This window comes from Leopardus geoffroyi, chromosome A3, assembly GCF_018350155.1.
Source record: "Leopardus geoffroyi isolate Oge1 chromosome A3, O.geoffroyi_Oge1_pat1.0, whole genome shotgun sequence".
Lineage (NCBI taxonomy): Eukaryota > Metazoa > Chordata > Mammalia > Carnivora > Felidae > Leopardus > Leopardus geoffroyi.
Genome location: NC_059336.1, coordinates 24,213,767 through 24,241,243, shown reverse-complemented (window position 1 = coordinate 24,241,243; position 27,477 = coordinate 24,213,767). Strand labels below are relative to the sequence as shown.

The 27,477-nt window shown below is 44.3% G+C and overlaps 1 protein-coding gene across 4 annotated transcripts; it reads right to left on the bottom strand.

Annotated features, from left to right (window-relative positions):
- Positions 1-12: 12 nt before the first annotated feature.
- Positions 13-27,299, bottom strand: GSS (glutathione synthetase). Of its 4 annotated transcripts, none has more exons than XM_045443646.1 (13): positions 27,089-27,299; positions 24,236-24,370; positions 18,222-18,367; positions 15,289-15,364; positions 14,859-14,998; positions 14,062-14,178; positions 9,045-9,125; positions 8,865-8,942; positions 7,257-7,323; positions 3,653-3,847; positions 3,167-3,248; positions 1,537-1,726; positions 13-561 (listed from the first exon to the last, which is right to left on the bottom strand). In XM_045443646.1, the coding sequence occupies exons 2-13, from the start codon at positions 24,362-24,364 to the stop codon at positions 438-440; spliced, it is 1,425 nt and encodes a 474-aa protein (XP_045299602.1). In that variant the 5' UTR covers positions 24,365-24,370; positions 27,089-27,299; the 3' UTR covers positions 13-437. The 4 variants fall into 4 exon arrangements, with proteins under 4 accessions (XP_045299602.1, XP_045299603.1, XP_045299604.1 ...); XM_045443647.1 differs by having other exon boundaries at positions 13-964; positions 27,089-27,182; XM_045443648.1 differs by lacking the exon at positions 27,089-27,299 and having other exon boundaries at positions 18,222-18,320; positions 24,236-24,349.
- Between the last annotated feature and the right edge of the window lie 178 nt (positions 27,300-27,477).

Genomic DNA, 27,477 nt, shown 5'->3' with positions numbered 1-27,477 from the left:
TAAACCAAGGAATCACAGAATCAACAACATAGTTTTATTTAAGGCAGAGGCAGGGAAAGGCTATGCCCCTTCACTGCCCCTCTCCTATCTCTCAGTCCTATCCTTGGTCAGACACTGGAACCTGCTGAAAAGGCTGATGAGGAGCTGACAGGCGGTTGACAGGGTTATGGACCCTTACCTCAAATCAGCTTCCTTTCAGCTATACCCACACTCTGAGGATTTAGGGGCCTGTAGATCCCACTTAAGGGAAACAGCTTTTCTGGTCCTCAGATGGGAGAGCTGGAGAAAGGACCCAGCATTCACCCTTCCCTGAACAGAAGAGACCAGCCTTCCCAAGGTGCAGGGAGGGAAGACCCTCAGAGGGGCTAGGTGAGGAATGACAAGTATGAGGGATAGAAGGTCTCTTGAGCAAAATCTGGGCAGGCTTGGCTGTGCCCTCACACAGGGTACGGGTTGTCCAGGACTGCCACTCCTGCTGCCACTCCACCATCTGCATGCTCAATGGCTTTGGTTCGAAGCAGATGTCCCACATGCTTGTTCATCACAAGTGTCTTTCCCTGCCTATAGAAAGGGGGACAGAAGACACACCACTCCATTACCAAGACTCAGCCCCCACAGCCAAATCCTTCCCTGGTCCCACGTGAGCAGTATATGAGTGACTGACTACACCCAAGAAAGTGCTAGGATTTTATAATCAGATCTGGGTTTGCATTGTTTTGGGGAAATTATTAGCTCTGTGTCTTTGAGCAAGTTACTCAGCCGTTCTCAATATCAATTTCCTCAATTTAAAATAGAGATAATACCTCTCACTTTGCAAGATGGTCACGAGGATTAAATAAAGCAGGAAAAGCACTTAGCATGATGCCAGGCTCACATTTCTGTAGCTGTAAGTTTCCTTCTCTCCCTCTCTGTCAAGATGGCTATGGTGGTAGTTGGGTTTGGGGGAACATGGCAGGCAGAGATGCTGTTAAGTGGTTAGAGGGAAGGCTCAGGTCAGGAGCATGGTAGGATCTGATATTCCTGCTTGCTTGATCTTAGATTGCATATTTTGCAGGAAGCGGTTTAAGGGACCAGGAACTATTCCTTAAAAATTCCCAAGTGGTCTTCTCTTCCTGTTTCTTTAGTGCTCACATCCAAACCAGGGGCCACTCAGTCTTTCAGAGCCAACTGATTATCCTCTAGCTGGCCCATCCCACCTTTCTCCAGAACCCCTGGTGGCCTGGAAACTGGACCCAAATTCTCTTCTTCCCTGGGGTCTCCTTATAGTCTAGGGTTACTTTCTCATCCTTCTTGATACTACTTGGAACTTCCTTTATAGCTGCAAAGCACTTGTCATCTGGGCTTCATTTGATAGCCCTGTGGGTGGGCAGGTTTTGGGTCCTTGGCCTCATTTACTAGATAAGGAAACAGGTAACATGGCTAGGGACTCGCAGAGCTGGGACTGAAGCCCAGGATTCTTGCTCCCTGTCCAGTTCTCCTCCCCAGGCTCACTTGGCTGACTGTCTGGCAAGGAGGAGACCCTCTTGACTGGCTCACCTGACATAGACTCCAAAGATGCCCAGCTCTGAGATGCACTGGACCACTCGGACAGGGCTGCCAGGCCGTAGCAGACAATTTCCAAAAGGCTCAGGTTCTATCTTCTCCATGAGGATGTAGGACGCCCTCTCCTCGCTGTCTTTCAGGTGCTCCAGGGCCTGCACCATCTCCTCCCCATATAGGTTATTACCTGCAATAACACTGGCCAGTCACCCTCGACCCTCTGCCTACCTTCTCCACTCTGTGCCCCCATTTCTGTGGTCAAGGCAGCAGCCTCAGTTTCTAACACCAGCTCAGTGAAGCCAGGGCAGGCCTGGCTCCCAAGAAGGGAATGTCACTTTAATAGGAGAGTCCTTTCTCACATAAGCAAACACACCTCACCACAGCATCCTGCCTTGGTTCTCCTACTTGTCTATGGTTTTCCTTCTCAGCCTCCCTAACTGGTTCCTGCTCCTCTTCAATGTTGGAATTACCAAGGAATCCATCTGCCACCCTGTTCTCTCCTCCATGAACACACTCCCTCCCCCCGCCCCAGGGAGGTTTCTAAGGCTCCATCTATATTCTATGACTTGTTAATTCCCAAATCTTCAACTTAAGCTCCCTGTTCTTGACATTGCAGGGATACCCTATGGGCTCCCAAAACAAACTCAGCATGTCCAAAGAGAACTCATTGCTTCTGTCTTGAACCTGCTCTTCCTGGATCTCCCTGCTCCCAATAGGTGAAAGGCATCCTGACTCATATTTAACTCCTCCCTCTCCATTACCTGTCAATAACTCAGACATGTCTCTTCAGTCTGTACTCTTACAATGTCATAGCCCTAGCCCAGGCCTATACATTGCTCTTCTGGACAATTATACCAGCCTCCTCTATGATGTCTGTTGCCAGTGTCTCCCCTCATCCAGGACATACTTTACCATGGCTGAAACATGGATCCTGGATCAGATGTGTATCCCTTTCCTCCTTAAATCTCTCTAATGGATTCCCACTACCCTTAGGATAAAATCCAACTTCCTACATATTTTTAATGGTCTCTATAATCATGTCCCAAACCATCTTTTCCAGCCCAAATCCCTGCCTCCTCCCATTTCTCATGCTATACTCGAGTCTTACCAGTATTCATTAATCTCCAAATGTACCACACGTCCATGGACCAGTGCCTCTCCTTGAGGCTACTCCTTCTGTATGGAATACTCTCCCTCCTTTTCCACCTAGTAAACTCCTACCTATCCCTTAAGACCAAGATCAAAACTCATTTCTTCTGGGTCTGTGGACAGACATGATCCCTGCCCTCAAGGAGTTCAAACCAGGCAGCAAGATATCCAACCTCCTGATATGCCCTATCCAACCTCCTGATATGCCCTATCCCACTTCCCCACAATCTGGTCACAGGCACCTCAGACTAAACTTGTACGAACCCTCCAGTTATGGTTAATCAGGTCCCTCTGTGCTCAATATCACTTGATCACAGGGTCTTCTGGGACATTGTCCAAGGTGAAGGCCTGTGTGAGTTCATCCTATGTCCCCTAGAGCCTGGGACTGTGCCCATAGCAAGTGTGAGTCAGCATTGGTAACAGCCTTCTTGCTCACTTCCCTTCCACTGAGCAGCCCTACCAAGGGGGAACCACCTACCTCCACCCTCTCTCTGGGGCTTTAGCACGAACTGGCTAGGGGCAGCAAGGGCCTCAGTAATGGCCTGGTCCCCTTCTTCACCCTGGCAGGAGGCAAGAAAGCAGTTACCAGCAGTCTTAAACCAGGGGCAGGAGCTGCGGTCCTGCTGGTTGTGCAGAGCAGCATCAGAGGAATAACAGGAGTGAGGCTAGATGCTACTATCTGGATGTCACCCCCAACAAACTCCTGAAGGCAGCAAGTACGATGAAAACAAGCTTTCTCTGGCAACAGTTCAGGGCTCCACAGTAGGAGGCATGGAAAACACATATAGATATTCCCCAATTCTTGCTGTCCTCCTCAGCTCCTTCCCCTTTCCACCTCTTATCTGGATCTCTACCTTTGTTGAGGGAGCTTACAATGGACTCCAGCCCACTACTAGCTCCAGCCTCCCCAATACATTGAATTCTGGGTTCCTGCTGTGGTGGAAGAAAGAGGCAGCCCACAAACCATGTCCAGTGAGTAGAGGCCAGCAAATGTGGCACGGAGGCGGGCCACAGTCTCAGGCTGGCCAGGGAGCAACATCTCCAGCACACCCATTCTGCTCAGCTCCTGCTGCACCTTCTTTGTCCCAGCCAGCTGGGTGGCAATATCTGGGCATTTGATAGCACATGACCTCTCCAGCAGCAGGCGTGCTTCCCAGTTCTGCAGAGGGAAGAAAACAAAAGTAATTCTACTTCATTTCACTTTGGCTGACTTTTACTGAGCATCCATCAGATGCCAGGTATCATGCTTTCTTTCTTCACATTCATCATCTCCCAGGGTCATTGCATCTCTTTGTAAGGCAGATGTGGATTCTTCCAATATGTAGGATTCTTGCCCTCAGGGAGCTCACAGTTTAGCACAATGGTACATGACTATAATTAAAAGGGAAATAACAAGATAAGGGCATAGAAAAGTAGATGAAGAGGTTTGAAAGAGGTGAGACACTTGTGTATGAGCTCAGCTTCCTACTGTACTTCAAATAAAATCCAAACTCCTTACCAAAGCTCACAAGACCCTGCAGGATCTGCCTCCTGTCCCCCTTTCAACCATGTCAATTTCATGACCTCCCTGCATCCCACTCTCACAGTCCAGCCATACAGGCCAGTCAGTCCTCAAACACACAGATGTCACTCCACCTCAGGGCCTTAGCATTTGCTGCTTTCCCCTCTGCCTGAAAGTATTTTCCTTTTGGCTTTTCCAGTGGATGATTAGATCCTTCTCATTCTTAGGTCTCAGCTCAAACCACCCTATTTAATGTGGGTTTTTCATAATTCTCTTATCTTTTCACTCTATTATTTTTTTAATTATTATTTTCTTTTTAGTATTTATTTATTTCTTGGGAGAGAGCCAAGAGAGAGACAGAATGCAAGCAGGGGAGGGGCAGAGAGAGAGGGAGACACAGAATCCAAAGCAGGCTCCAGGCTCTGAGCTGTCAGCACAGAGCCTGACAAGGGGCTTGAACCCATGAGTGCGGGATCATGACTTGGGCTGAAGTTGGACGCCTAACTGACTGAGCCACCCAGATGCCCCTTCACTCTATTATTTTATTCAAAGAGTTTCCCTCAGCTAGAAAAAAAATTTTTTTTTCTGTTTTTTCTTACTTTCTGATGACCATCTCCCTGACCAAAATGTGAGCTCCAGCACCTGTCTGGTTTCTTTTGTATCCCCACTGTCTGACACAGTGCTCGGTAATTATTTGTTATTGTTGTTTAGTGAAGTGAAATTTGAGTAGTCAGGTAGGGTCAATAGGGAAGACACTCAGATTAGCAGAATAATTAGCAAAAGCCTGCAAGTGGGTAATCATAGGATGAATGGTCTGATGTGCTAAGAGTTTAGTGTGTGAGAGGCAGGTAAACAGCAGAGGTCCCCATTCTCAGACACTGGGGATAACCTGTCCTTGAACTCCAGACCACATCAAACTGACCACAGCAGGATAAAGGCTAAGGCCTAAGGAGCAACATCCACAACCACCCATGCTGTCCTCCCTTTGATACACAGTCCACCTGCAGCATATTTGCCTGGTCTTTACCAAGAATCTCAACCACCTTTGATGTTCCAGGCAGTTACTGGTGCCCAGAACATCAGAGATAAACCCAGAGAAGTACTCCATTTTGTTAAAAGCAGGGAAGCAAAATTCAGAGATGAGCAGGGGCATTCCCAACATCAACTAACAAGTCACTAAGCTTTGCAGATTTATCTTCAAATTCTAAACCTTGTGTGAGTTTCCAATTCCCTAAATATGTCCTCCTCCTTATGCACAGACTTATTTCCCTGTTAGCTCAATCTCTTTTTAAAGTTTTTTTTTTTTTTTTTTTTTTTTGGCCCCTTCCTGGAGCCTGGATCCATTTTCCCCATGGACAGTTTTGTCTTTTTCTACTCAGCAAGTTTCCACCACTCCTAACCACTTTCTAGAGGAAAGGACCTTCTACAGAGCTTCCACCTCTATGGAACTGTTGGGTTCCTTACTCAGCTGGGTCTTAGGGAAAATCCTATATTCAAAAAATTAAAGATCTGGAAGGAGCTCCCTCATGTTTTGAGTATAGTTTCCTCAGCTTACAGAAATTGATCCCATAAAGGGTCAGAAACCTGTCCATGGTCACACACAGGCAGAGCCAAAGGCTCATGACCCCAGGCATACTGATCATGGTATTTCCTAACTTATTTCTCCCAAGTGAAAGCAGGGCTTCTTAGCTTCTCCATACTATGGATTAGGGGCAGGCGGAGAACAATATGTTGGATATGCTAGTGGACCAAGAATCAGAAAGCCTGGGAACTCCCTGTGAGATCTTAGACAAGCCCCTGAATCTCTCCAAATCTTAGTTTCTCCGTCTGTATAATGGTGATAATTATATACCTCACACAGTGGTTGTAAGGATAAAATGAAATAATGGATGTGGAAAGTAATTTTGAAACTACATGGTAGGATAGCAAGATAAGGTGGTATCATCATTACTGTCATTAACATGAATGGACAGAAAAACTTTCTAACACAGATAAAAGAGAAGTAAGAGTTGGCAGGAAGGAGCTGGTCAGTGGTATGGTGGAACTGGTTTGCATTAGCTACCCAGAGCTGATTGTACCCATCTCTGGGTTCAGAAATGTTAAGTAGGTTGGGAGCACCTGGCTGGCTCAGTCCATAGAACCTAAGACTATTGATCTCAGGGTTGTAGGTTTGAGCCTCATGTTGGGTATAGAGATTACTTAAAAATAAAAACTTTAAGGAAAAAACAAATGTTCTTGCTGAAGCAGTGAAAAAAAGAAAAGTTGGGTAACTTGAAATCGGCCATGATGGGAGTATACCATAGAAATCAGCAAATGCTACAAACTGGGGCTTTCCCCCTTAAAAAGATGACTGTTTAACATTTGCCAGGGAGCTCCTGGGTGGGTCAGTCAGTTGAGCATCCAACACTGGCTCAGGTCATGATCTCACAGTTCCTGGGTTCAAGTCTCACGTAGGCCCTGTGCTAACAGCTAAGAGGCTGGAGCCTGCTTTGGATTCTGAGTCTCCCTCTCTTTCTGCCCCTCCGCTGCTCACTGTCTCTCTCAAAAATAAACAAACGTTAAAAAAACATTTGCCAGGGGCGCCTGGGTGGCGCAGTCGGTTAAGCGTCCGACTTCAGCCAGGTCACGATCTCGCGGTCCGTGAGTTCGAGCCCCGCGTCAGGCTCTGGGCTGATGGCTCAGAGCCTGGAGCCTGTTTCCAATTCTGTGTCTCCCTCTCTCTCTGACCCTCCCCCGTTCATGCTCTGTCTCTCTCTGTCCCAAAAATAAATAAACGTTAAAAAAAAAAAAAAAAAAAAAAAACATTTGCCAGTATATCCCTAGAAACAATGTGAATGGCTGAAGCAACATAGATACCTGAGGATTCAGAGTCTAGAAGACAGTGTGTAGAGAGTGACAGATAGTAAAAAGCTTGTGGGAGAATAAGAGGTTCCAGCAGTAAGTTCCCTGAGGAAGAACTGAGGGCAGGGCCCAGGGAAAAACCCAGGTTATTGTGATGCCTGAGCTGGGTCTCCAAGGAATGATTTTGGGTCCTAGGAGGCAGAGAATAGTCTAACAGAATACCAACCTGTACACTGTACTGACTCGGCATGTAGCCATCCCGGAAATAAACCACAGCAACTTCCTGGCCATCCCTAGAACACAGAATGGAGAATGCTGCTATGTTAAATTATAACTAATAGAGCGATTCAGTATATTTCACAGTGCATCCAAATGAGTTTGTCCTCTTTGAAAGCCAGACCACACAGGCTGCTGAATCAGGGGTTCACTGGAAGCAATGAAAGTAGATATACCCATACCACTACTTCTTCCACTAAAAACATGAAGGTATGCAGTGAAGAATGCTTTAGAATATTCTAGATCTAGAGTCATTGTAGGAAGCCCACAGGGAAGCAAGAAAGCAACCAGAATCAAATCAGATAAATAAATTAAAAACATTTTTTTTTATGTTTATTTATTTTCGAGAGAGGCAGGGAGACAGAGCACAAGTGGGGGAGGGGCAGAGAGAGAGAGAGACACAGAATCCAAAGCAGGCTCCAGGCTCTGAGCTGTCAGCACAGAGCCTGATGCGGGGCTCGAATCCATGAACTGTGAGATCATGAGCTGAGCTGAAGTTGGATGCTTAAGTGACTGAGCCACCTAGGGGCCTTTCAATGGAGGTCCTTAATTTTAAGAATCACAGATTAGGGGCATGTGGGTGGCTCAATCAGTTAAGCATCTGACTCTTGATTTTGGCTCATGTCATGATCTCAGTTTGTGAACTTGAGCCCTGCATCAGGCTCTGTGCTGACAGCACAGAGCCTGCTTGGGCTTCTCTGTCTCCCTCTCCCTCTGCCCCTCCCCTGCTCACACTCTCTCTCAAAAATAAATAAAACATTTAAAAAAAAAAGAAGAAGAAGAATCACAAATTTAAAAAACAAAACAAAACAAAAAACCTATAAATTCCAGGTCTAAATATGTGTGTTGCAAACAATGCTACCCAACTAAGTGGTACTAAAGTCACTTGGTGGAAGCCCCCTGCAGGGGAGCACAAGGCCTGGCGTGGACCACAAATCCAGGCCCCATAATGTCTTGCCTAAGCTCAGAGAGCAGCTCCCAGATCAATCACAGAATGAGTAAGCTATTCCTCTTCCTCCCTGACTGCTCAGCCCAACTGTCCAGGCCTGATAGCTACCAAGAGGGGCAAGAAAGCTTTTAGGAGTCCAGGGACATATGAAAACCAGGGTTATTTTAAGAAGGCCCTTATCAAGAATTTTGGTAGCTCTGGGGTGCCTGGGTGGCTTAATCAGCTAAGGATCCGACTCTTGGTTTCAGCTCAGGTCCTGATCCCAGGGGTCATGGGATTGAGCCCTGTGTTGGCCTCTGTGCTGAGTGTGGAATCTGCTTAGGATTCTCTCTCTCCTTCTGTCCCTTTCCCCCATTTGCACTTTCTCTCTAAAAAAAAAGAAAGAAAAAGGTCAATAGCTCTGATACAACCTTTTAGAAGCAGAATATGACCAAGCCTTCTCCAGACTTTCCTGAGATGATGGGGTATTTTGCCCCTAAAATTCAGAGAGAAGGAAGCAAGCCATCACATCTCCTAGAAGAAAGCATTACTGAGGGAAATGGGTAGCAGAATAAGTTTCCTAAAATAGTCCTCTACCAGATCATTTGGGAATACTCCCTGAACACTTACATAAACAGCCTTCGGTCTTGGTCTAGAGACCCCTTTTCAGAGACATCTTCAAACCTTCGACGGATTACGTGGATATTCCTGGGAAAGATGGGCAAAGGTTAGAGGTAATGGATGCTCTGTTCTGAGTAGTTCTTCACAAGCCTAGGGCCATTATCTGGAGGTCTCCCCTCCTTTACTTACCGGGCTAGTAGCTCATTCTCTATAGCACGCTGGTCAAATATGTTCCTTTCCTTCTCTTGAGCAATCAGTAGCACCAGAGCGCTGGGGAGAGAGTGAGCACAGTTGGCTGAAGTGACTACAAAGCTTGTCCTCCCTCCATCCAATAACCTTCAGGAGAACACACCTTCCCTGAAAGAGCAGATATTCTCTCAAATCAGAAAGGTCTCAGGCGATGCCCGAGGCTCTAACACATTATTTCCTGAAATTAGGAAACTTGAAAAAATGGAGATGTCTCTGTTCCTTCTCCAGTAGGTAGATGAAATATTGTAATGATGTTAATTTTCTATGCAAATTAAAACTTAGATTTAAAATCTCAAAAACCCAAGACGACCTTTTCTTAAAACTTAATGATTTTAAAATCTTTCTGGGAGAATAAACAGATGAAAGTACTGAAGAATATTTTATAGAATAATGTGTGGGGTTGGAGGCTAATGACCCTATTACTAGACTGTAAAGCATATAATAAAGGAGTGTGTGGTTCTTGCATGATACATTATAATAGTCAATGGAAATCCTACAGAACCCTATAGAACCATCTATAAATAAGGAATTATCTCTTGGGGCCTCCCAACATTACTGTGATCTACACAGGGACACATTTGGTCCCACAGTATTAATGGTATCATTGAGGCTTACCTGACCTCTTTCTTTCTGCTATCAACATAATTCTTAAAGAAGGAGGAGCTCAAGGACAAAGGAAAAAGTTAATGCCAGGAACTGTTTGGCTACCTGAGGGACAAGGCTTTAGATTCAGACGTGAATTCTAAACTTACTAGCTATGTGATTTTGGCAAGTTATTCCACCTCTCTGAGCCCTCAGTTTGGAGTACCAAACTCCATTTTTGCTGTAGTCGTATTGCTCTTCACCCATAGCTTCTTGCTAAGACTCTTGGGTGGCCAGATTTGGGCTTAGGAATCTAAATGTGGATTCCTTCCTCCTGTAACTGGCCTCTGGTCTGTTTGTCTCTGCTTTTCTCTGCCTCAGCTGAACCTCTTGGACTACATTCTGCCTGACTCCTTTCCACTTAGCTGAAATACAGGTCCTAGTATGCCTCCTCTCTTGGCTTGCCTGAAATCTCTTTTTTTTTTTCAAATTTTTTTTTTTTTCAACGTTTTATTTTATTTTTGGGACAGAGAGAGACAGAGCATGAACGGGGGAGGGGCAGAGAGAGAGGGAGACACAGAATCGGAAACAGGCTCCAGGCTCTGAGCCATCAGCCCAGAGCCCGACGCGGGGCTCGAACTCACGGACCGCGAGATCGTGACCTGGCTGAAGTCGGACGCTTAACCGACTGCGCCACCCAGGCGCCCCTTGCCTGAAATCTCTTGAGGGTCAGACATGACATTAAGCTGAGTCTTAGCTTTGAGTTGGGTTTCTGAGAGACAAGCTAGAAATGGTGCTTTTGTAAGCCATCTTGCCCTGAGACACCCAAGGGCCAATGGCCTTGCTTTTCATATTGCAGCCTGATTTGCTCTCCTCATGGGTGGGAAGGTGGCACCTGGCCCAGGCTGGCCTACCTCCAAAAAGAGGCGGAGGAGGGAGGCTGGAAGCTGTAGGTTAAAGTGGAACCGCATCCCCTGGTTAAGTCAGCCTGCCCTCTGCCAAATAATCACAGCCAGACTCAGAAAACATATTCTACCTCCTCCTGCCTTCAGTTCTGAACAGTATTTTGGGAACAGGACTAGGAAAGTGTCAGCTAAGGAAGGTGAAGTGGCAGTAATGTGCTGGCTGGGAGTGAGGACTCTGGATAATAGCTCCCAACATTTTATACCAAGAATCCTTCTTTCTTATCCCTACTCATTCTAACCACAGTCACTATATTTTGAAAGAGTTTGAATAAATGTCTAAATTGGAATCATAATTCATTTTCCATGCTTTTTTAAAAATCTAAAAAATAATGAGATAACCGATGAAAAATTCATCTGTTCTATCAGTGCTTGAGCCTGAGTTTTTTGATCTATACTATGGGACCATTCCTCTTGGAGGCAGAACAGTATGGTAGAAAGAATGCAGACTTTAAAGGCAGATAGACGTGAATTCTAAACTTACTAGCTGTGTGACTTTTGGCAAGTTATTCCTCCTCTCTGACCCCTCAGTCTTCCCTTCAGTAAAATGAAACTATTACTCCTTAAATGGTAGCTGCTATTATTACTATTATTATTATTACCACTACTACTACTATTGGAAGTACCACATAATGATCCTGAGGGGTTTTGTTGTTGTTGTTGTTGTTGTTGTTGTTGTTGTTGTTGTTGTTGTTGTTTTTAGTCTTTCAAGTTTTTAAATTCCGGTTAGTTAACATTAGTTTCAGGTGTAGAATCTAGTGATTCATCACTTACACACAACACCCAATGCTCATCACGTTAAGTTCTCTGCTTAATGCCCTTCCCCCATTCAGCCCATCCTCCCACTCCCCCACCCCCACTTCTCCTCCAGTAATCCTCAGTTTGTTCTCTGTAGTTAAGAGTCTGGTTTGCCTCTCTTCCCAACCCACCCCACCCCCACCATGTTCATCTGTTTTATTTCTTAAATATGAGTGAAATCATATGGTATTTGTATTTCTTTGACTTATTTCCTTAGCATAATACTCTCTAGCTCCATCCACATTGTTGCAAATGGCAAGATTTCATTCCTTCTGATGACTGAGTAATATTACATTATATATACACACACACACACACACACACACACACATACATACACACCACATCTTTATCCATTCATCAGTCAATGAACATTAGGGCTCTTTCAATAATTTGGCTATTATTAATAATGCTGCTATAAGCATCAGGGGTATTTATCCCTTCAAATCATTATTTTTATATCCTTTGGGTAAATACCTAGTAGTGCAACTTTTTAAGGAACCTCCATACTGTTTTCCAAAGTGGCTGCACCAGTTTGCATTCCTACCAACAACGTAAGAGGGTTCCCTTTTCTTCACATCCTCGCCAACATCTGTTGTTCCCTGTGTTGTAAATTTTAGCCATTCTGACAGGTGTGAGGTGATATATCATTGTAGTTTTGACTTATATTTCCCTGATGATGAGTGATATTAAGCATCTCTTCATGTGTCTGTTAGCCATCTGGATGTCTTCTTTGGAAAAATGTGTATTCATGTCTTCTCATTTTTAAACTGGATTATTTATTTTTTGGGTGTTGAGTTTTATTAAGTTCTTTATATATTTTGGATACTAACCCTTTATCAGATATGTCATTTGCAAATATCTTCTCCCATACCAAAGGTTGCCTTTTAGTTTTGCTGATTTTTTCCTTCACTGTGCAGAAGATTTTTATTTTGATGAGGTCCCAATAGTTTATTTTTGCTTTTGTTTCCCTTGCCTCTGGAGACATAGCTAGTAAGACTTGCTATGGCCATTGTCAATGAGGTTACTGCCTATGTTCTCCTCTATATTTTGATGGTTTCCTGTCCCACATTTAGGTCTTTCATCCATTTTGAATTTATTTTTGTGTGTGGTGTAAGAAAGTGGTCCAGTTTCATTCTTTTGCATGTTGCTGTCTAGTTTTCCCAATGGCATTTGTTAAAGAGACTGTCTTTTTTCCATTCCTCACCAGATTTTTTAAAGCATTTTTCAAAGCCATGAGATTTCATTTAATTCTCACTACCACCCTTTTAGGTTTTATTATTATCATCCCCCTTTTACAAACTGCTGCTCAGAGAAAAGAACTGTCTTAGCGAAGGTCATATGCTAGGTCAGCAGAAGTGCCTATTTGACTTTCAAAATGAGAAGCCAGTCCCAGCTCAGGCACCCCATAGTTCCTACCCACCAGTGCCTAGTTCTAGGCACATGAGTCTTCCCATGTTATTCACAGCCTGGTTGGAGAAACCCTCTGCAGCATTTTTTTCATCAGTAGTTCCCCAGCTGACCCTTTCCTGGCTTCAATCTCTTAAAAAACACTTAACCAAGAGTTAACTATTCATCTTATGCCTTCTAAATATTCAGAGTCCGAAGTTTCTTGAGTCTTAGTGAGGCTTAGCAAGCCCAGAGAGGCTCTCTTAGAGGCAATAAAGTGATTAAGGTTGCAGATTCTAGAGGGAGTGGACTATGGGCTCTACCACCAACCATCTGACCTTGAGCCATTCACTTCTCTGAACCAGTTTCCTCATCTGTAAAATGGGGGGAGTTGGGTGGTATCTACCTTGAAATATTTCATATAAGGATCTAATAAGATCCTACGTGTAGACCGCTTAGCACAAAGTGTGGCACCAGTCAGTGCTCATTAACGGTTAACTATTAAAGCTATGTAAACATTGCAGTAACTATTGGTACAATGCCGCCCCTATATATACAGAAGTCACTTACCTGGCATCTGTACACATCTGGAACATGGTTGAAAATAGGAAGGAAGCAAAAAATGCCTCTAGGCAGTTACAACAGACACCACAAAATCGCTAAGTCAAAGCTTATGCATTTACTTATCAAAGAGGCCCTCACACTCATTAGATGGTACATGACAACCCAGACCACTTGCTTTCCCAAACCATAGCAAATCAGAAAGGAGGTACAGGGATGGGAATGGAGGATTCCAAATTAAAGCACACTGACAGCAGTAGGAAGCAAGAACTGATAGTAGGGAGACAGGAAAACTGGGAAGAAAAGGAATAAGAACTTAAAGCCTAACAGTTGGGGCCATTAGTGCAGGCAGACAGCCTCACATGCCTCTCTAAGTCTAGATAGCACCTCTGTATTACATCAAGATACAATCACTAACAGTAATGCAATCATTAACAGATAATTGTGACCTCTAGCCAACAACAAGATTAAATTATAGTCTGTATCTCTTATTTAAGAAGGAAGCCCAGAAACCCCTTAAAGTCTGGTACTGAAAAGTGTAAGCTTCTATTTCCAGGAAAAAAAATCCCTCATTTCCTAAAGATGTCAGGCGAAGAAGTTGCTTTGCACTGCACCCACGAATGCTGAATCTAAAGCAGGATTCTACCATTCTTTCTCCCCCTTACTTGGCTGAGCCGTAGAGCTCCCAGGCCTTGGTGATCCCCTGGGCCAGTCCCTTGCTGGGATTATTGGAGAGGATCTTGGCAGCTTCTTTGGTCTTACTCAGGACATTGAGAACATGTCTGTTGGAAGAGATGTCTTATTCAGTAATTGGATGGATCTAGAAGACCCCTCTCTGCCTGTGACTCACAGATCCTTATAGGAACATCACTTGGAGAATTAGCTGAACACTAAAAAGCATCTTATCATCATGCTTCTCAGGCCTGATTATATGGGGCCACCCAAACCCTGGCTCTGTGTATATGCCCAGAGCCCCAAGACCCTGTGTTTCTACTCTATACCAGCCTCCCTATGATCTGAAACGCCTTTCCCCGAGCACCAGTGCTTGCTATCTGGAATCCTGCTGCCAACCATCTGTAATCACAGCAACCTGGAACATCACCGCTGGCTGGAAATGGTTGCTACTAGGGTCAAGCCTTCCAATGGGAAGCCACTGATCCCTCTCTGCCATGGATTCTGACCTCTCTTCAGGCCTTCCAAGCTCTTTCTCACTCAGGTACTGTTTCTTCAAGCTGCAATACTACTTTATACAATGAGGGAGCAAGACTAGATGAACAGTGAGGTCCCTTCTCTCCTTGACATACTAAGACCTAATTACAAGTGGAAACTGCTACAGGAGAAACACATGACCCAGGGCCTGGGAAGAAATAGTTGGAATTGGAGATCCCTGTTCCTGCCTGTGACTGTAGGCCTATTAGGCTTTCACCCCACCAGTGTGCCCAGTGTTGCCCAGAGGACCCACCGGTGCACAGCTGGGGTACGGGAGGCCAGGCCCCCAAAGCTGGCAGAGATGGTGTTGATTTCAATCTGTTTCAGGACTGGGGAGCCATCTGCATTGCGCTGGAACATGTAGTCTGAGCGGTTCAGGCCCAGGAACACAGTCTGTGGGGAAAACTGAAGGCTGAGTACATTTGCCCAGGGCTGATTGAGGGCCTAGCCACAGAACAGACAGGTAACATGAATTCTACATAGAGATCAGAGTTGCAGGCTAATGCTCCAAAACCTAGTGGAATCATTCTTTTGGTCATCCCAGGATTGGTCACTGATGTACAAACCTAGTGGAGACCAACAAGAGGCAGATTTCCATGAGCTCAGGGCCTGGGCCAATTTCTTCTGGTAAAAAAAAAAGGGAGGGACAGGTCCTAGATTGGGGTGGAGTGGGGACTGGTTACCTGAGCAATGCCTTCTTTCAGGACTTGCTTGTAGATGTTAAAGAGGCGAGCAGTGAAGTTGTCCCTTTTGATGGTGCTGGAGGAGGAAATAGAGCATTTTCTAGGCTAAATGGGATCTTAAAGATCAAATAGTTCTACCCTCATCCATTGCCTCCTGAATCTTTCAGTCTGCTGACCCAAACTTGAACAGCCACATCAACCTGATAGACAATAGTGGTTTAGAACTCAGGTCTAGAGCGAGATAACCTGGGTTCAAATCCCGGCTCTACCACTCACCACTAGGCAACCTTAGAGAATTATTTCACTGTGTGTCTCAGTTTGCTCATCTGTAAAAGATAAAAATGAAAGATGAAGAGGAAAATAATTTTACTTCTATCATAGAGTTGTGGTGAAGGGTAAATGAGATATTAGATGTACAGAACTGAGCATAGTGTCTGGTCCTGAGAGAAACTAAGAAATGTCATGTGATAAAACCATTCCATCTTTGAATATCTCTGATATTCAAAGGTTGGTAAACCTTCTGGTCGACATAACATTAACTCTCCATAGCTTCTCCTACACTCTGGGACTTCCAAGGACAAGTCTTTTCCACCTCTTATACAGCAACTCTCAGAGATTAAAGGACAGCAGTTATGCTCTGTGCACCAAAGCATTCTTTTGACTCAAGCTAAATACCCTTTTTGTTTTTCTTCAGCCAGTCCTCATATGATATGATTTCCTCAGGGCAACCTTCCCTATCTGGATCAGATCCTCCTGCCATGTGCTCTCAGAACACTGTGGACCTCTCCTTTATAGTACAGATTAGTTTTAAGTTTCTGTTTTATTTCTGTGATAATTAATGTCACCTCTCCTATTTGCATATAAACCACATGAGGGTAGAGATTTTGTCTGTGGTAGCTCATCATCATGGCCCAGTGTGCTGCTGTGACATGTTATATGAAGTAGGAGTCCATCCAGTGTGGAAGAGGCACCCACAGGTAACTAACACCACACTTGTTGTCTGTCAAGATTCAGGGCAGTCTCTACATCCCTGCTCAAGCCTAACTCACTCTCCTCACTTGTTATAGGGACCCCACTGGGCCCATGTAGCTCAGGCCTGCCCTGCAGTTCCTCTGTTCCCCAGCCAGCTCTTTCATGAGGCCTTTCCCAGCCCTTGGTGAGGAGAGTCCCCAGCTGGGCTTCAGCCTCCAAGAAAGTTGAGACACATTTTTGCTTTACTGAAGAGGTGTGCCCCTTCAACCTAGGTCCCAGGCTGCTATTTTAGCACATGTGATACTAGGGCTCTATTCCCGTACAAGCTAGGGTTTGTGTGTATTTCAGAGGACAGAGAAACAGGGAAGGCAAGGTTGCAGACATGGACTGCAGGAAAGGTCTCCACATAATTGCATCTTTAGGGCAAAGGTCATAAATCAGGTTGCTCATATATTCTGCAATCCAGAACCAGAGGTACAAAAGCCAGGCCCACCCCGAAAAAGACCTGGGGGGAAGGTGCTGGTAGGGTTTGTACATTCATAACTCATTGCATTTTTAGTTTCAAGTCAATGGTTTCCAAATTTCTTACCATTATGATCCCTTCCCATATTCACCTTCACACCAATGTACACATTTTTAAAAGATTGTATCTCTGGGGTGGCTGGCTGGCTCAGTCAGTGGAGCATGCGACTCTTGGTCTCGGGGTTTTGAGTTCAAGCCCCATGTTGGGTGTAGAGATTACTTAAAGATAAAATCTTAAAAAAATTTTTTGTCTCTAACAAAATAATTGTTTTCTTTTGAAAAATTAATCAGACATGCAAGTATGTATGTCTAGTCTGTTTATGTATACACACACACACACACACACACACACACATTTATTTATTTAATTCTAAAAGAATTTGGGGTGCCTGCGTGGCTCAGTCGGTTGAGCATCCGACTTCAGCTCAGGTCATGATCTCGTGGTCTGTGAGTCTGAGCCCCGTGTCGGGCTCTGTGCTGGGAGCTCAGAGCCTGCTTCGGAATCTGTGTCTCCCTCTCTCTCTCTGCCCCTCCCTCACTCATGCTGTCTCTCTTTGTCAAAAATAAACATTAAAAATTTTTTAAAAAATAAAGAATTTAATTCTAAAGTAAAGAGAGGGGCCTGGGTGGCTCAGTCAGTTGAGTGTCCAACTTTGGCTCATGTCATGAGTTCGAGCTCTGTCATGAGTTCATGTCATGGCTCATGTCATGAGCTCGAGCTGACAGCTTAGAGCCTGGAACCTGCTTCGAGTTCTGTGTGTGTCTCTCTCTGCTCCTCCCCCACTCAGACTCTGTCTCTCTGTCTCTCTCTCTCAAAAATGAATAAACATTAGAAAAAAAATTGAAAGTAAAGAAATTTCCCTTGTCCCAGGGCCTGAAGATAAAAAAAGGATTAAGGGATAAGAGACAGAGCGGTGGATGGGGTGAACCATTTCAGGAGTTCTGTATCCTCATGCCCTGGGTGGGGCCCAGTCTACCCCCCCATCTCACCCAGAGATAAGAGGGCTGAGGAAAAGAAGTTAGAAATCTGACTTTAAACCCAGTAATCTCCTTTGCCCTTTGTTTTCCCTAAAACAATGCTGACATTCCCTAATTCCAAATAGAAATCTCAGTCATCAAAGCAAGGGGCCATGGATCAGAGAATCACATAATGTGATTGGAAGAGATCTTAGATTTAAGCCAACATACCTACATTACAGATGAAGAAATTGAGGCACAGAGAAAGAAAGGAATTTGCTTGCAGCCATATAAATGAGGATTAGAGCCAGGATTAAAAGCCAGCCCTCTTGACTTCTGTTCGACTACTTTTGTTTTTTCTGGGGGGTATCTGTCCCCAACCCCACCAAGTCAGCTGCCAGAGCAACATCTCATGGCTCCTCAGTCTTCCAGTCCCTTGGGTTCCAGCAACTCCCGGCCCCTATTGCCCCATCACCCAGTACCTGGAGAGAGTCTGCTCCAGAAAGGCTGCATTCTGGCTGACAGCATCCACCAGCATGTTAAAGTCCATCTGCACAGCATAGGCCTGCTCCAGCAGGGCACTGGGGACCAGTGAAGGGAAGAGCGTGAATGGGGCATAGCTTACCACCTGATCAAGGAGAAAGAGCGGGCAGGGGTAGAACACCTGTGAATGGGCTGTTTTCTTGTAAACATAACCCCATGAAAAGTGTAACCTACATTTATTGACACACAAACTGCCGAATAGTGGTTACCTCTGTGAAGGGAGGGAGAAAACAGGATGATGAAGGGGTATAAAGGGAACTTTCAGACTCTGTAATATTTTATCTCTTTACATTAAAAAAAAAAAAAAAAAAAAAGAAGCAAAACAGCCAAAACAAATAAACAAAACCACAAAAAATTGAGCACTTACTGTGTACAAGGCACTGTTTTAAATACCTTACATGGATGCGTCATTTAACTCTGTGAGGCAGATACTATTATTATCTGTTCTTTTTTTTTTAATGTTTTATTTATTTTTGAGAGACAGAGCACGAGCAGGGGAAGGGCAGAGAGAAAGGGAGACAGAATCAGAAGCGGGCTCCAGCTGAGCTATCAGCACAGAACCTGATGCAGGGCTTGAACCCACAAAGAGTGAGATCATGACCTGAGCCGTAGTTGGACACTTAACCAAGTGAGCCACCCAGGCGCCCCTATTATTATCTATTCTTAATAAATAGATAAAGGGAATTGAGTCTCAGATTAAGTAACATGTCCAAAATTATATAAAGCTGTTACATGGCACTGGGATTTGAACCAAGGTGGTTAGTAAACAACACACACACACACACACACAGCTCCTAGCCAGGGTCCTAAACCCAGGACCCTCGTGCCAGGAGCTCCCACCCCAGCTCCCTTGCTTTCTGGTTGGGGCAGAGGGAGAGTCCTGCTGGTAGGGCTGTATCAGAAGTGATCTCTGACCCCCAGAGTAGAAGTTAGGAGTGGTTTCTCCCCAGTGTTGGAGACAGTGACTCAGGTTGCCAGACCTGGAGTTAGGCTGCATTCTGAGTTCTTTGGACTTTGGCAGAACCAGGAAACCCAAATACCCATCTGGAACACTATTTCTAGAAGGGGATAATGCATTTGGAGATTCACAACAACAAATGAACTAGAATTTGGGTAGGAGATGATAAAATGACCTTGTGACTTATATTATGATGTATTCCTGAGTTTAACCTCTGAGTTAATATCAATTTGCCATTATCATAGTATGAGTTTATGACATTAGAACTTGGCATTTATATATTTAAAAATGTTTTCTGAACAGATAATACAAACAAATGATACAAAATTCAAGAGACAGAAGGATACATAGTGAAAAGTATGTCTCATTCCCTGATGACCCAATTCTCCTCCCCAGAAGCAAATTGTATACTAGTGTCTCACATGTCCTTTAGACTATATGTATATATACATTTTTCTTTTTTTACACACACAGAAGCACATGGTACATATATTGTTCTGTCCTTTGCTTTATAAATATTTCAGAGACATTTCCATATATGTTCAAATAGATCTCATTCTTTTTAATGCCTGTAGAGTATTCCATTCTTTGGATATAAAATTATTAATTCAAGTTTTCTTTTTTTTTTTTTTAAGTTTATTTGTTTATTTTGAGAGAGAGAGAGAGAGAGAAAGAGTACAAGTGGGGGAAGGCCAGAGAGAGGGAATCCCAAGTAGGCTCCACACTAACAGCACAGAGCCCAATGTGGGACTTGAGCTCATGAACCATGAAATTGTGACCTGAGCCAAAACCAAGAGTTGGACACTTAACTGATTGAGCCACCCAGGCACCCCTGAATCTAGCTTTCTGTTATGAACATATAGGTGGTTTGCTCCCCCCACCCCATTACAATCAATGCTTCAATCAATATCCTAGAGTATATATTCTAGGTATTTTGTGTGTGAAAAAGTCCATAAATTATAAATTTATAAAAATGGAAATGTCAGATAATTAGAGTAAATCCACTTAAAATTTTCATAGATAGTTCCCAAATTACCTTCCTCAAAATCTCAGAAGACAAAAGTGAGGAAGGATATTTGTGAGAATAAGGTTTTTTCAGCTTGAAGCTTTTCTGTGTTAGGCTAGGAATTACTGCAGATTATATAGGGGGTGACCTAATACCCTGAGTGCATGTGTGATGACAATAAGGGCATTCCTTGGCTTTAAAACTTAGAACTCTGCTTCTTCCAACAAGTCTCATTTGGCCTGAAAAACTCCCAAAGGCTTTTCCTAGTAAGACTTCCCTCTGCCTCTGTCCTCATGACTCATTATGCCCACTTGAATTTGGGATCCATAGTATACAGCTGTTCTCCACTGTGTATAGGCCAAAGGCTGAAACACAGTCTTTTAACTTTTTATGGAGACACAGGCACAGAGTAATAGTCTTCTACTCTGAGAAAAACGGTAGCATGTGCATGACAATAAAAGATCTCCTTCATAGTCAAAGAAACAAAGAGTGATGGGAAGAAGAGCTCCTATTTCACCTGAGGGGCCAGATTTTTTTTATTTCATGAAAAAAACCCCAAACAAACATTGGGCCTCACATTTTAAAGACACTGGTGAAAAAACTGTTAACAATGCTTGTCTCTGGGGAAGGAAACAGTGGCTAGAGGGAGGAGACTTATTCTACACTGAATTCCCTTTAAATTTTGTAGCCTGTTCATGTGTGTGTGTGTGTGTGTGTTTTTAATTAACTCCCTAAATCTGCAGGAACCAGCTATTAATTCTGCACTTGGTTTGTCACCCCTACCTACAGGATAAAGTTCATGTTCCTCTTCCTCCCAGTATCCAAAGCCTCTTGATTATCTGACTTTGACCTGTCTTCTGTCCCATACTCAGCTGCATTCTCTTGAACATTTTGTGCCTTTTCCTATTTTAGACCCTCTGTTATGCTGTTCTTTTCTATTTATTTTTTAAGATCTAGTTCAAATACAATTGATGAGTTGCTCCTTCGTCTAGGTGTCCCATACAGTTTCCTGAGAGAGGCAGTAAAGAATGGAAGTTCAGAGCATGAAGTCAGGTGGCAAACTCTTTGGGTTTGAATTCTGGCTTTGCCAATTACACAACCATTTGAATGACCTCAGGCAAGTTACTTTACCTTTCTGGGCCTTGGTTTCCTCATCTCTGTTGTGAAATTTAAACGAGTTAGTGATTTCAAGCTGTTAGAATAGTGCCTGGCACATAGTCAATAATAAACAGCAGCTAATATTGTGCAGCAGGCTATCTATGTTTCCTCATAGAACTGACATTTAATTTTGTCTTGTGGCACATTCTCCAACTAGACCATGCGCTTTAGTGGCCAGAGTCTCTGGCTGACTCACCTGTGTCCTCAGTGCCTAGAATGGCCTGGCATAAAACAGGCACCTGACAAAGATTTGGACTGAAATCTCTTTCTCTTTCTCACATCCATACACATACACATATTTCCTGTCTTTTTTCTTTTTGATGTTGTTTATTTATTTATTGAGACAGAGAAAGAGCAAGTATGAGTGGTGGGAGGGCAGAGAGAGATAGAGACAGAGAGAATTCCAAGCAGGCTCCACACTGTCAGCGCAGAGCCTGACATGGACCCTCAATCCAAAACCCAACAGTGAGATCATAAGCTGAGCCAAAATCAAGAGTCGGACGCCTAACTGAGCCACCCAAGTGCCCCATTTCCTGTCTTTTTTCTCTGAATTGGGAATCTCACTGAGGACTATGCCTTTTCTAGGCTCCATTAACTTCCAGAAAGACCAAGTGTTGGACCTTCACACAATACCTATTGATTAATAGAACAAAAAAGTCTTGGAGGGGAAAATGCTTAATCCTGGGTTCAGACAAACAGTTCACATAATGTAAAGTTCACAAAGCAAGCAATTATATTCCCAAAGCCAGAGGCAGACCTTCCACAATGTCAGCCTACCTTAGGTAACAGCCATTCTCATTCACTCAGGCCTCAGCAAATATTTAAGGGCCCTTAACTTAGTAAAGGCCACCAGGCCCTTAACTTAGTAAAAAAAAAAAGATGGTGGCAGCTCTTTAGTTACTCATATGGATTGTCACAAGGTATACTAGTAAGTAAAAAGAAAAAAGCAAGGCACAAAAGAGTTTGTCTAGGATGCTTCTTTGTGTAAACAGTGGGAAAAAGGAATATATACTTTTTTTGTTATGAGTAAACTATAGTAAACTATATGAAAGAATAAACAAAAACACTAAAACACAGCTTGTCTTCAGGTCAGGAGAACCGGATGGCTAGGGAATATAGAAGAGAGGGTTAAACTGTAAACTCTTTGTCCTTTGAATTTTGAACTATGACAATGTCTTACCAGTCACAAAATAAAAACTTTTTTTTTTTTTTTAAGGATGAGACTTTTTAAAAATGTGGTTTGGACTTAGCATTTCTACTTTTATTTTTTATTTTATTTTATTTTATTTTTTTTAATTTTTTTTTTCAACGTTTATTTATTTTTGGGACAGAGAGAGACAGAGCATGAACGGGGGAGGGGCAGAGAGAGAGGGAGACACAGAATCGGAAACAGGCTCCAGGCTCCGAGCCATCAGCCCAGAGCCTGACGCGGGGCTCAAACTCACGGACCGCGAGACCGTGACCTGGCTGAAGTCGGACGCCCAACTGACTGCGCCACCCAGGCGCCCCAGCATTTCTACTTTTAAAAGCATCAACCCTACAGAAGTACCCAAACAGGCGTGTATGTAGCTGTTCCCTATAGTGCTGTTTATAATCATAAAACATTAGAAATCAGGGGTACCTGGGTGGCTCAGTCAGTTAAGTGTCCAAGTCTTGATTTCAACTGAGGTCATGATCTGACCGTTCATGGGTTGAAGCCCCTCATCAGGTTCTGCGCTGACAATGCAGAGCCTGCCTGGGATTCTCTCTCTCCCCCTCTCTCTGCCCCACCCCTGCTCAAGCTCTCTCTCTCAAATAAATAATCTTAAAAAAAAAAATGGGCATTAAAAAAAACAGGTTAAAAATCACCTAAATAGAGGAAAGTTAAAATGTGATTCATCTATATATGGAACACTGTATCAGAATGAAGCTAATCCTAATGGAGGGAGTTGTAAAGAGTTCAACCGCAGATTGTTCAATGAAAAACAAAAACACAATCACAGAATAATCTGCATGATCTGTGTGATCCAATTTGTGTTTTAGAAAACCATATATTTTGGGGCACCTGGCTGGCTCAGTTGGAAGAGCATGTGACTCTTGATCTGAGGGTCGTGGGTTTGAGCCCCACATTAGATGTGGAGGTTACTTTACAAAAAAAAACTTAAAGTGGCACCTGGGTGGCTCAGTCAGTAAGCATCCAACTTCGGCTCAGGTCATGATCTCACAGTTCGTGAGTTTGAACCCCCCGTCGGGCTCTGTGCTGACGGCTTGGAGCCTGGAGCCTGCTTCAGATTCTGGGTCGCCCTCTCTTTCTGCTCCTCCCCCACTCACACTCTCTCAAAAATAAAAACATTTAAAAAAAAACTTAAAAAGAAAAGAAAATCATATATTTCTTTATATACACATATATGTATATAAATGCACAGAGAAGGATGTACACAGACCAGTTGTACAGATATACTACCCCTCTACAGTGTGATTAGGTAGTCTTAAAAAATAATAGCTCACTGGACAAAGCGTTTCACATGAATTATCTTCTCATTCTCTTACCAACTTGAAGAGGCAGGTCCCATTATTATCCCTTTTTTATTCTATGAAGAAACTGCAGCTGAGAGAGGTTATGTAACTCACCTAAGTCATACTAGAAACCCCAGACTTAAATTTTATGATTACTCTCAGCAGGCTTTTTACATATATCTAGAGATCAATTTTAGTTATTGAAAAAGATAAAATAAAGCAAAAAAGATGTCTCGACCTAAAGGAGCTGCTTTTAGCCTGGCAGGGACCAGAAAGTGAGCATTAGGATCCAGAGCAGTGTCGTCAGTGCTTGTGAGGAGGGGTCAGGGGCTTACATCGGAGGAACTGGGCTCCTGCAAGGTCCTCAGCAGCACTCCCTCAGCCAGGGCCCGGTCCACAGCCTGCCGTGCCAGCTCCTCCAGCTGCTGCTCATCCTGCAAGAGGCTCCCCCAGCCGGTGGCCATCCCAACCTGCAACAGGAGAGGGGAATGATTGGTGATGGGTTGCCTGGGGCCCACCCAGCAACCAATGAAACTGGCAGTGTGGTACAGGGGAGTGAACACTGGATGGCAGCTCTCAACTTCCATGAGTGCAAAATGGAAAGCCTGACAAAGCATTTCCACTGCCACTCTCTTGGTTCCTAATACAATGATGGCATTATTCTTACAGTAAGGAAGTGGAATCTCAGACTGGTAAAACCTGGATTTGAACCCAGGTCTCAGGACTCCCAGCCCAGGCCTTTTACATTGGAGAAAGAGGCACTAATGTCATATGTGATTGGGGCAAGTTCCTTCCCCTCACAGAGTTGCAGATTCTCTACCTGTGAAACAAGGGGTATGAGGTAGACCAGTGGTTTCCAAATCTGGCTAAATATTCTGGGGAGCCTGGTAAAGAATACAGATTCCTGGGCTCCACTCAGAGATTCTCATGCAAGAGGTCTGATGAGTGGAGGGAAGGGCTGAAGCTCTGTATTTTTAACAAATTTAAAATCACTGCAAGAGAGTATTAATTCCCCTTCTAGCTCCAACAACCCAGGTCAGCAAATCTCAAATTATGTGGGGGATGGGGGTAGGAGGATCCCTTTGTAGAATACTATGAAATGCAGATAAGGTGAACTCCTCCCTCACACTAAGCAGAAGCAAGCTCATTAGCAGGACATGATTACATTCCCTATATGGACATCTATCATCACAGCAGCAAGACAAAATATTTTTGAGAAATCACATTAGCAGAATAGAAATAACTGAAACCCAAGTGCCCAATGTAATAGCATGAGGAGTCCAACTGGCTGCCCAGAGACACACAGATATGAACCAACTAACACCTTGATACTAATTTTGCAGCAGGCCTCAGGGATTTAAGAAGATCTGAATAAAAATCTGGAAACACCAGTTATTAATTTTGGTTTGCCCTGTCATTTGATTTTAGGAAAAGAACATGGCTACCCAGCTCAGTTGTCCCCAGAAAGGGAGCTAGAGAACAAGTAACAAACTAGAGAACAACATTCAGTTCCATCTCCTTCCCCTTATAACAAAATTGGTGCGAAACCAATTATGAAAGTCTGTTGGCCTCAGCATAACATTTTCAAAGAATGACCATGTAATTTCAAGAGGATCCTAACAACATATCTGTCCAATGAGACACAGATAAGGGCTCTACGACTATAGAGTCATAGTAGAGCCCTGGGGTCAGTCAGATATGGGTTTGAGCCCATAATATTACTTCCTTCATAAATAAGGTCCCCATGTGAATTAAATGAGAAAAATCTGTGTGTAGTTCCTCAGCAGGGTTTGTAGCTCTATACATGGGAGCTTCTTTTTGGCTATACCCACTTTACAGGTGGAAGACTTGTCAGGAGGTCACACAGCAGGCTGGTGGCAGAGCCAGGACAAGAACCTATGACTGACATTAGAGCAATGGAACCCTCCATTAGCCCCCATCTCTTAACATCTCTGGGATTCCAGCATCTCTGCCTGCGGTTGGGCTTTTGTCTACTTGGTAAACACTGAATGGCATCTACTGCCACGCCCTTGACTAGGTACTGAGGATACAAAGAGATAAAACATAAAGATAATCACTATGTAAAGTGCTGATTGGGCCCTTTGTTTTTCTCATTCTATAGTCTCAACCCTGTGGCTTTGTTTGTTTTGCTGAGGACATTCAAATCTATATTTTCACAGTGGTGCTTTCCTGTGAAAGTTAACTGTTCCAAACTGTTAATAACCAACTGCTTACTGGGAGTCTCCACAGAACCAGAATAGAATTTGTCGTCTCCCCACAAATCTCCTCCTCTGATGAACCCCACTCAGGCACTCAAGCCTTGTACACACTTCTCTCCAACACCCCAGTCTCCCCAAATCCTGTAGTTTTTATTAAATATAGATTGCTTTGAATTCCTCTATTTGTCTCCACCTCCACTGTCAGATGCCTGTTCCAGCTACCATCATCTCCCTGGGCGCTAAACAGACTCAAGAGTGAGGTTATCCCCAGTAACCAAGATACACAAGCCTCTCTCCAGCTCCCAGGCTTGGCACGTGCTGTAGTCTCTTTTTGGAACACTCCCCACCACTCCTGACCAGCGTTCACGTGTGTGTTTCAGAAGCTGTCCCTGTTCTCCGCCCAGGGCTTCTACAGCCCATTAGTTGCCCCTGTACCATAGGAATTGTTGTGTATCTTGGTCACTTCTCTACCTCCAGCACCTACTACTGTATTCAATGAATGTTAAATGAATGGATGACGAATGAAAGACTGGGGCCAGATCTTAAAATGCCCACAAGAAAACCCAGTCGGACTTTATCCTGAGAGCGAGGCCAGTGTCTGCATGAGGCTCGGGGCATAAACACCCGTCTCCTGCCCAGGCATGCCCAACTTCATGGGCCCGTTCACTCCCATTCTAGACAAAGTTTGGTTCTAATCGCTCCCAGTTTCTTTTTTTAATTCCGGCTCTGGCTCACTGGCACGGTGTCCCCGACACCGGCCCGATCTGGAATCAGGAGATCTGGGAAATCTGGGATCCACAATCACCAGCCCAACCCCCTCAATGGTCACCAGTTTCCCCTTCCCTGCAAAGGGCATGAGCTGCAACATCTCCCAGCCTTCAGGATTCCAATAGCTGGCCAGAACCCTCCCTCACATCCTCCCGAAGAAGCTTGGCCCTTGCCGGCCGCCGTTGCCTTTCCCCAACCTACTGGTTCGTCGTCCTGCCGCGCACGGTACTCAAGCCCCTCGCGCTGTAACCCAAGGTCTAGCGGGCGGGGCCTCGATGCGACCCAACGCGTTTGCGCAGACCGCACCAGTGGGGTATAAAGGGCAGGGCGGGGGCGGAGATGTGCCTGTGGAGCTGGACGGCGACCGGGAAGGGTCAGTCCGTACGTGAGCAGCCTTGGCGTTAAGGGTTCCTCTGTTGGATCCAGAGAGACAGGACTTGGGAAGGAGGGGAGGAGTTAGGCTGGGTCAGCGAGGAGTTACGGGTTTGCAGAGCTAGTGGGCTGTCAGATCTGGTGACGTCCAGTGTAAGATGAGGAAACTGATACCCAGAATGGGGCAGTCACTACCTCAGGGACACATGGTGGGGATA

Coding starts and splice junctions, on each gene's coding strand:
- GSS (XM_045443646.1), bottom strand. CDS start 24,364: ATGGCCACCGGCTGGGGGAGCCTCTTGCAGGATGAGCAGCAGCTGGAG. Junction 15,365..18,221: donor CTGGAGCAGACTCTCTCCAG/GTACTGGGTGAT, acceptor TTCCTCCTCCAG/CACCATCAAAAGGGACAACT. Junction 3,249..3,652: donor GCCTCTACTCACTGGACATG/GTTTGTGGGCTG, acceptor GCCTCCTGCCAG/GGTGAAGAAGGGGACCAGGC.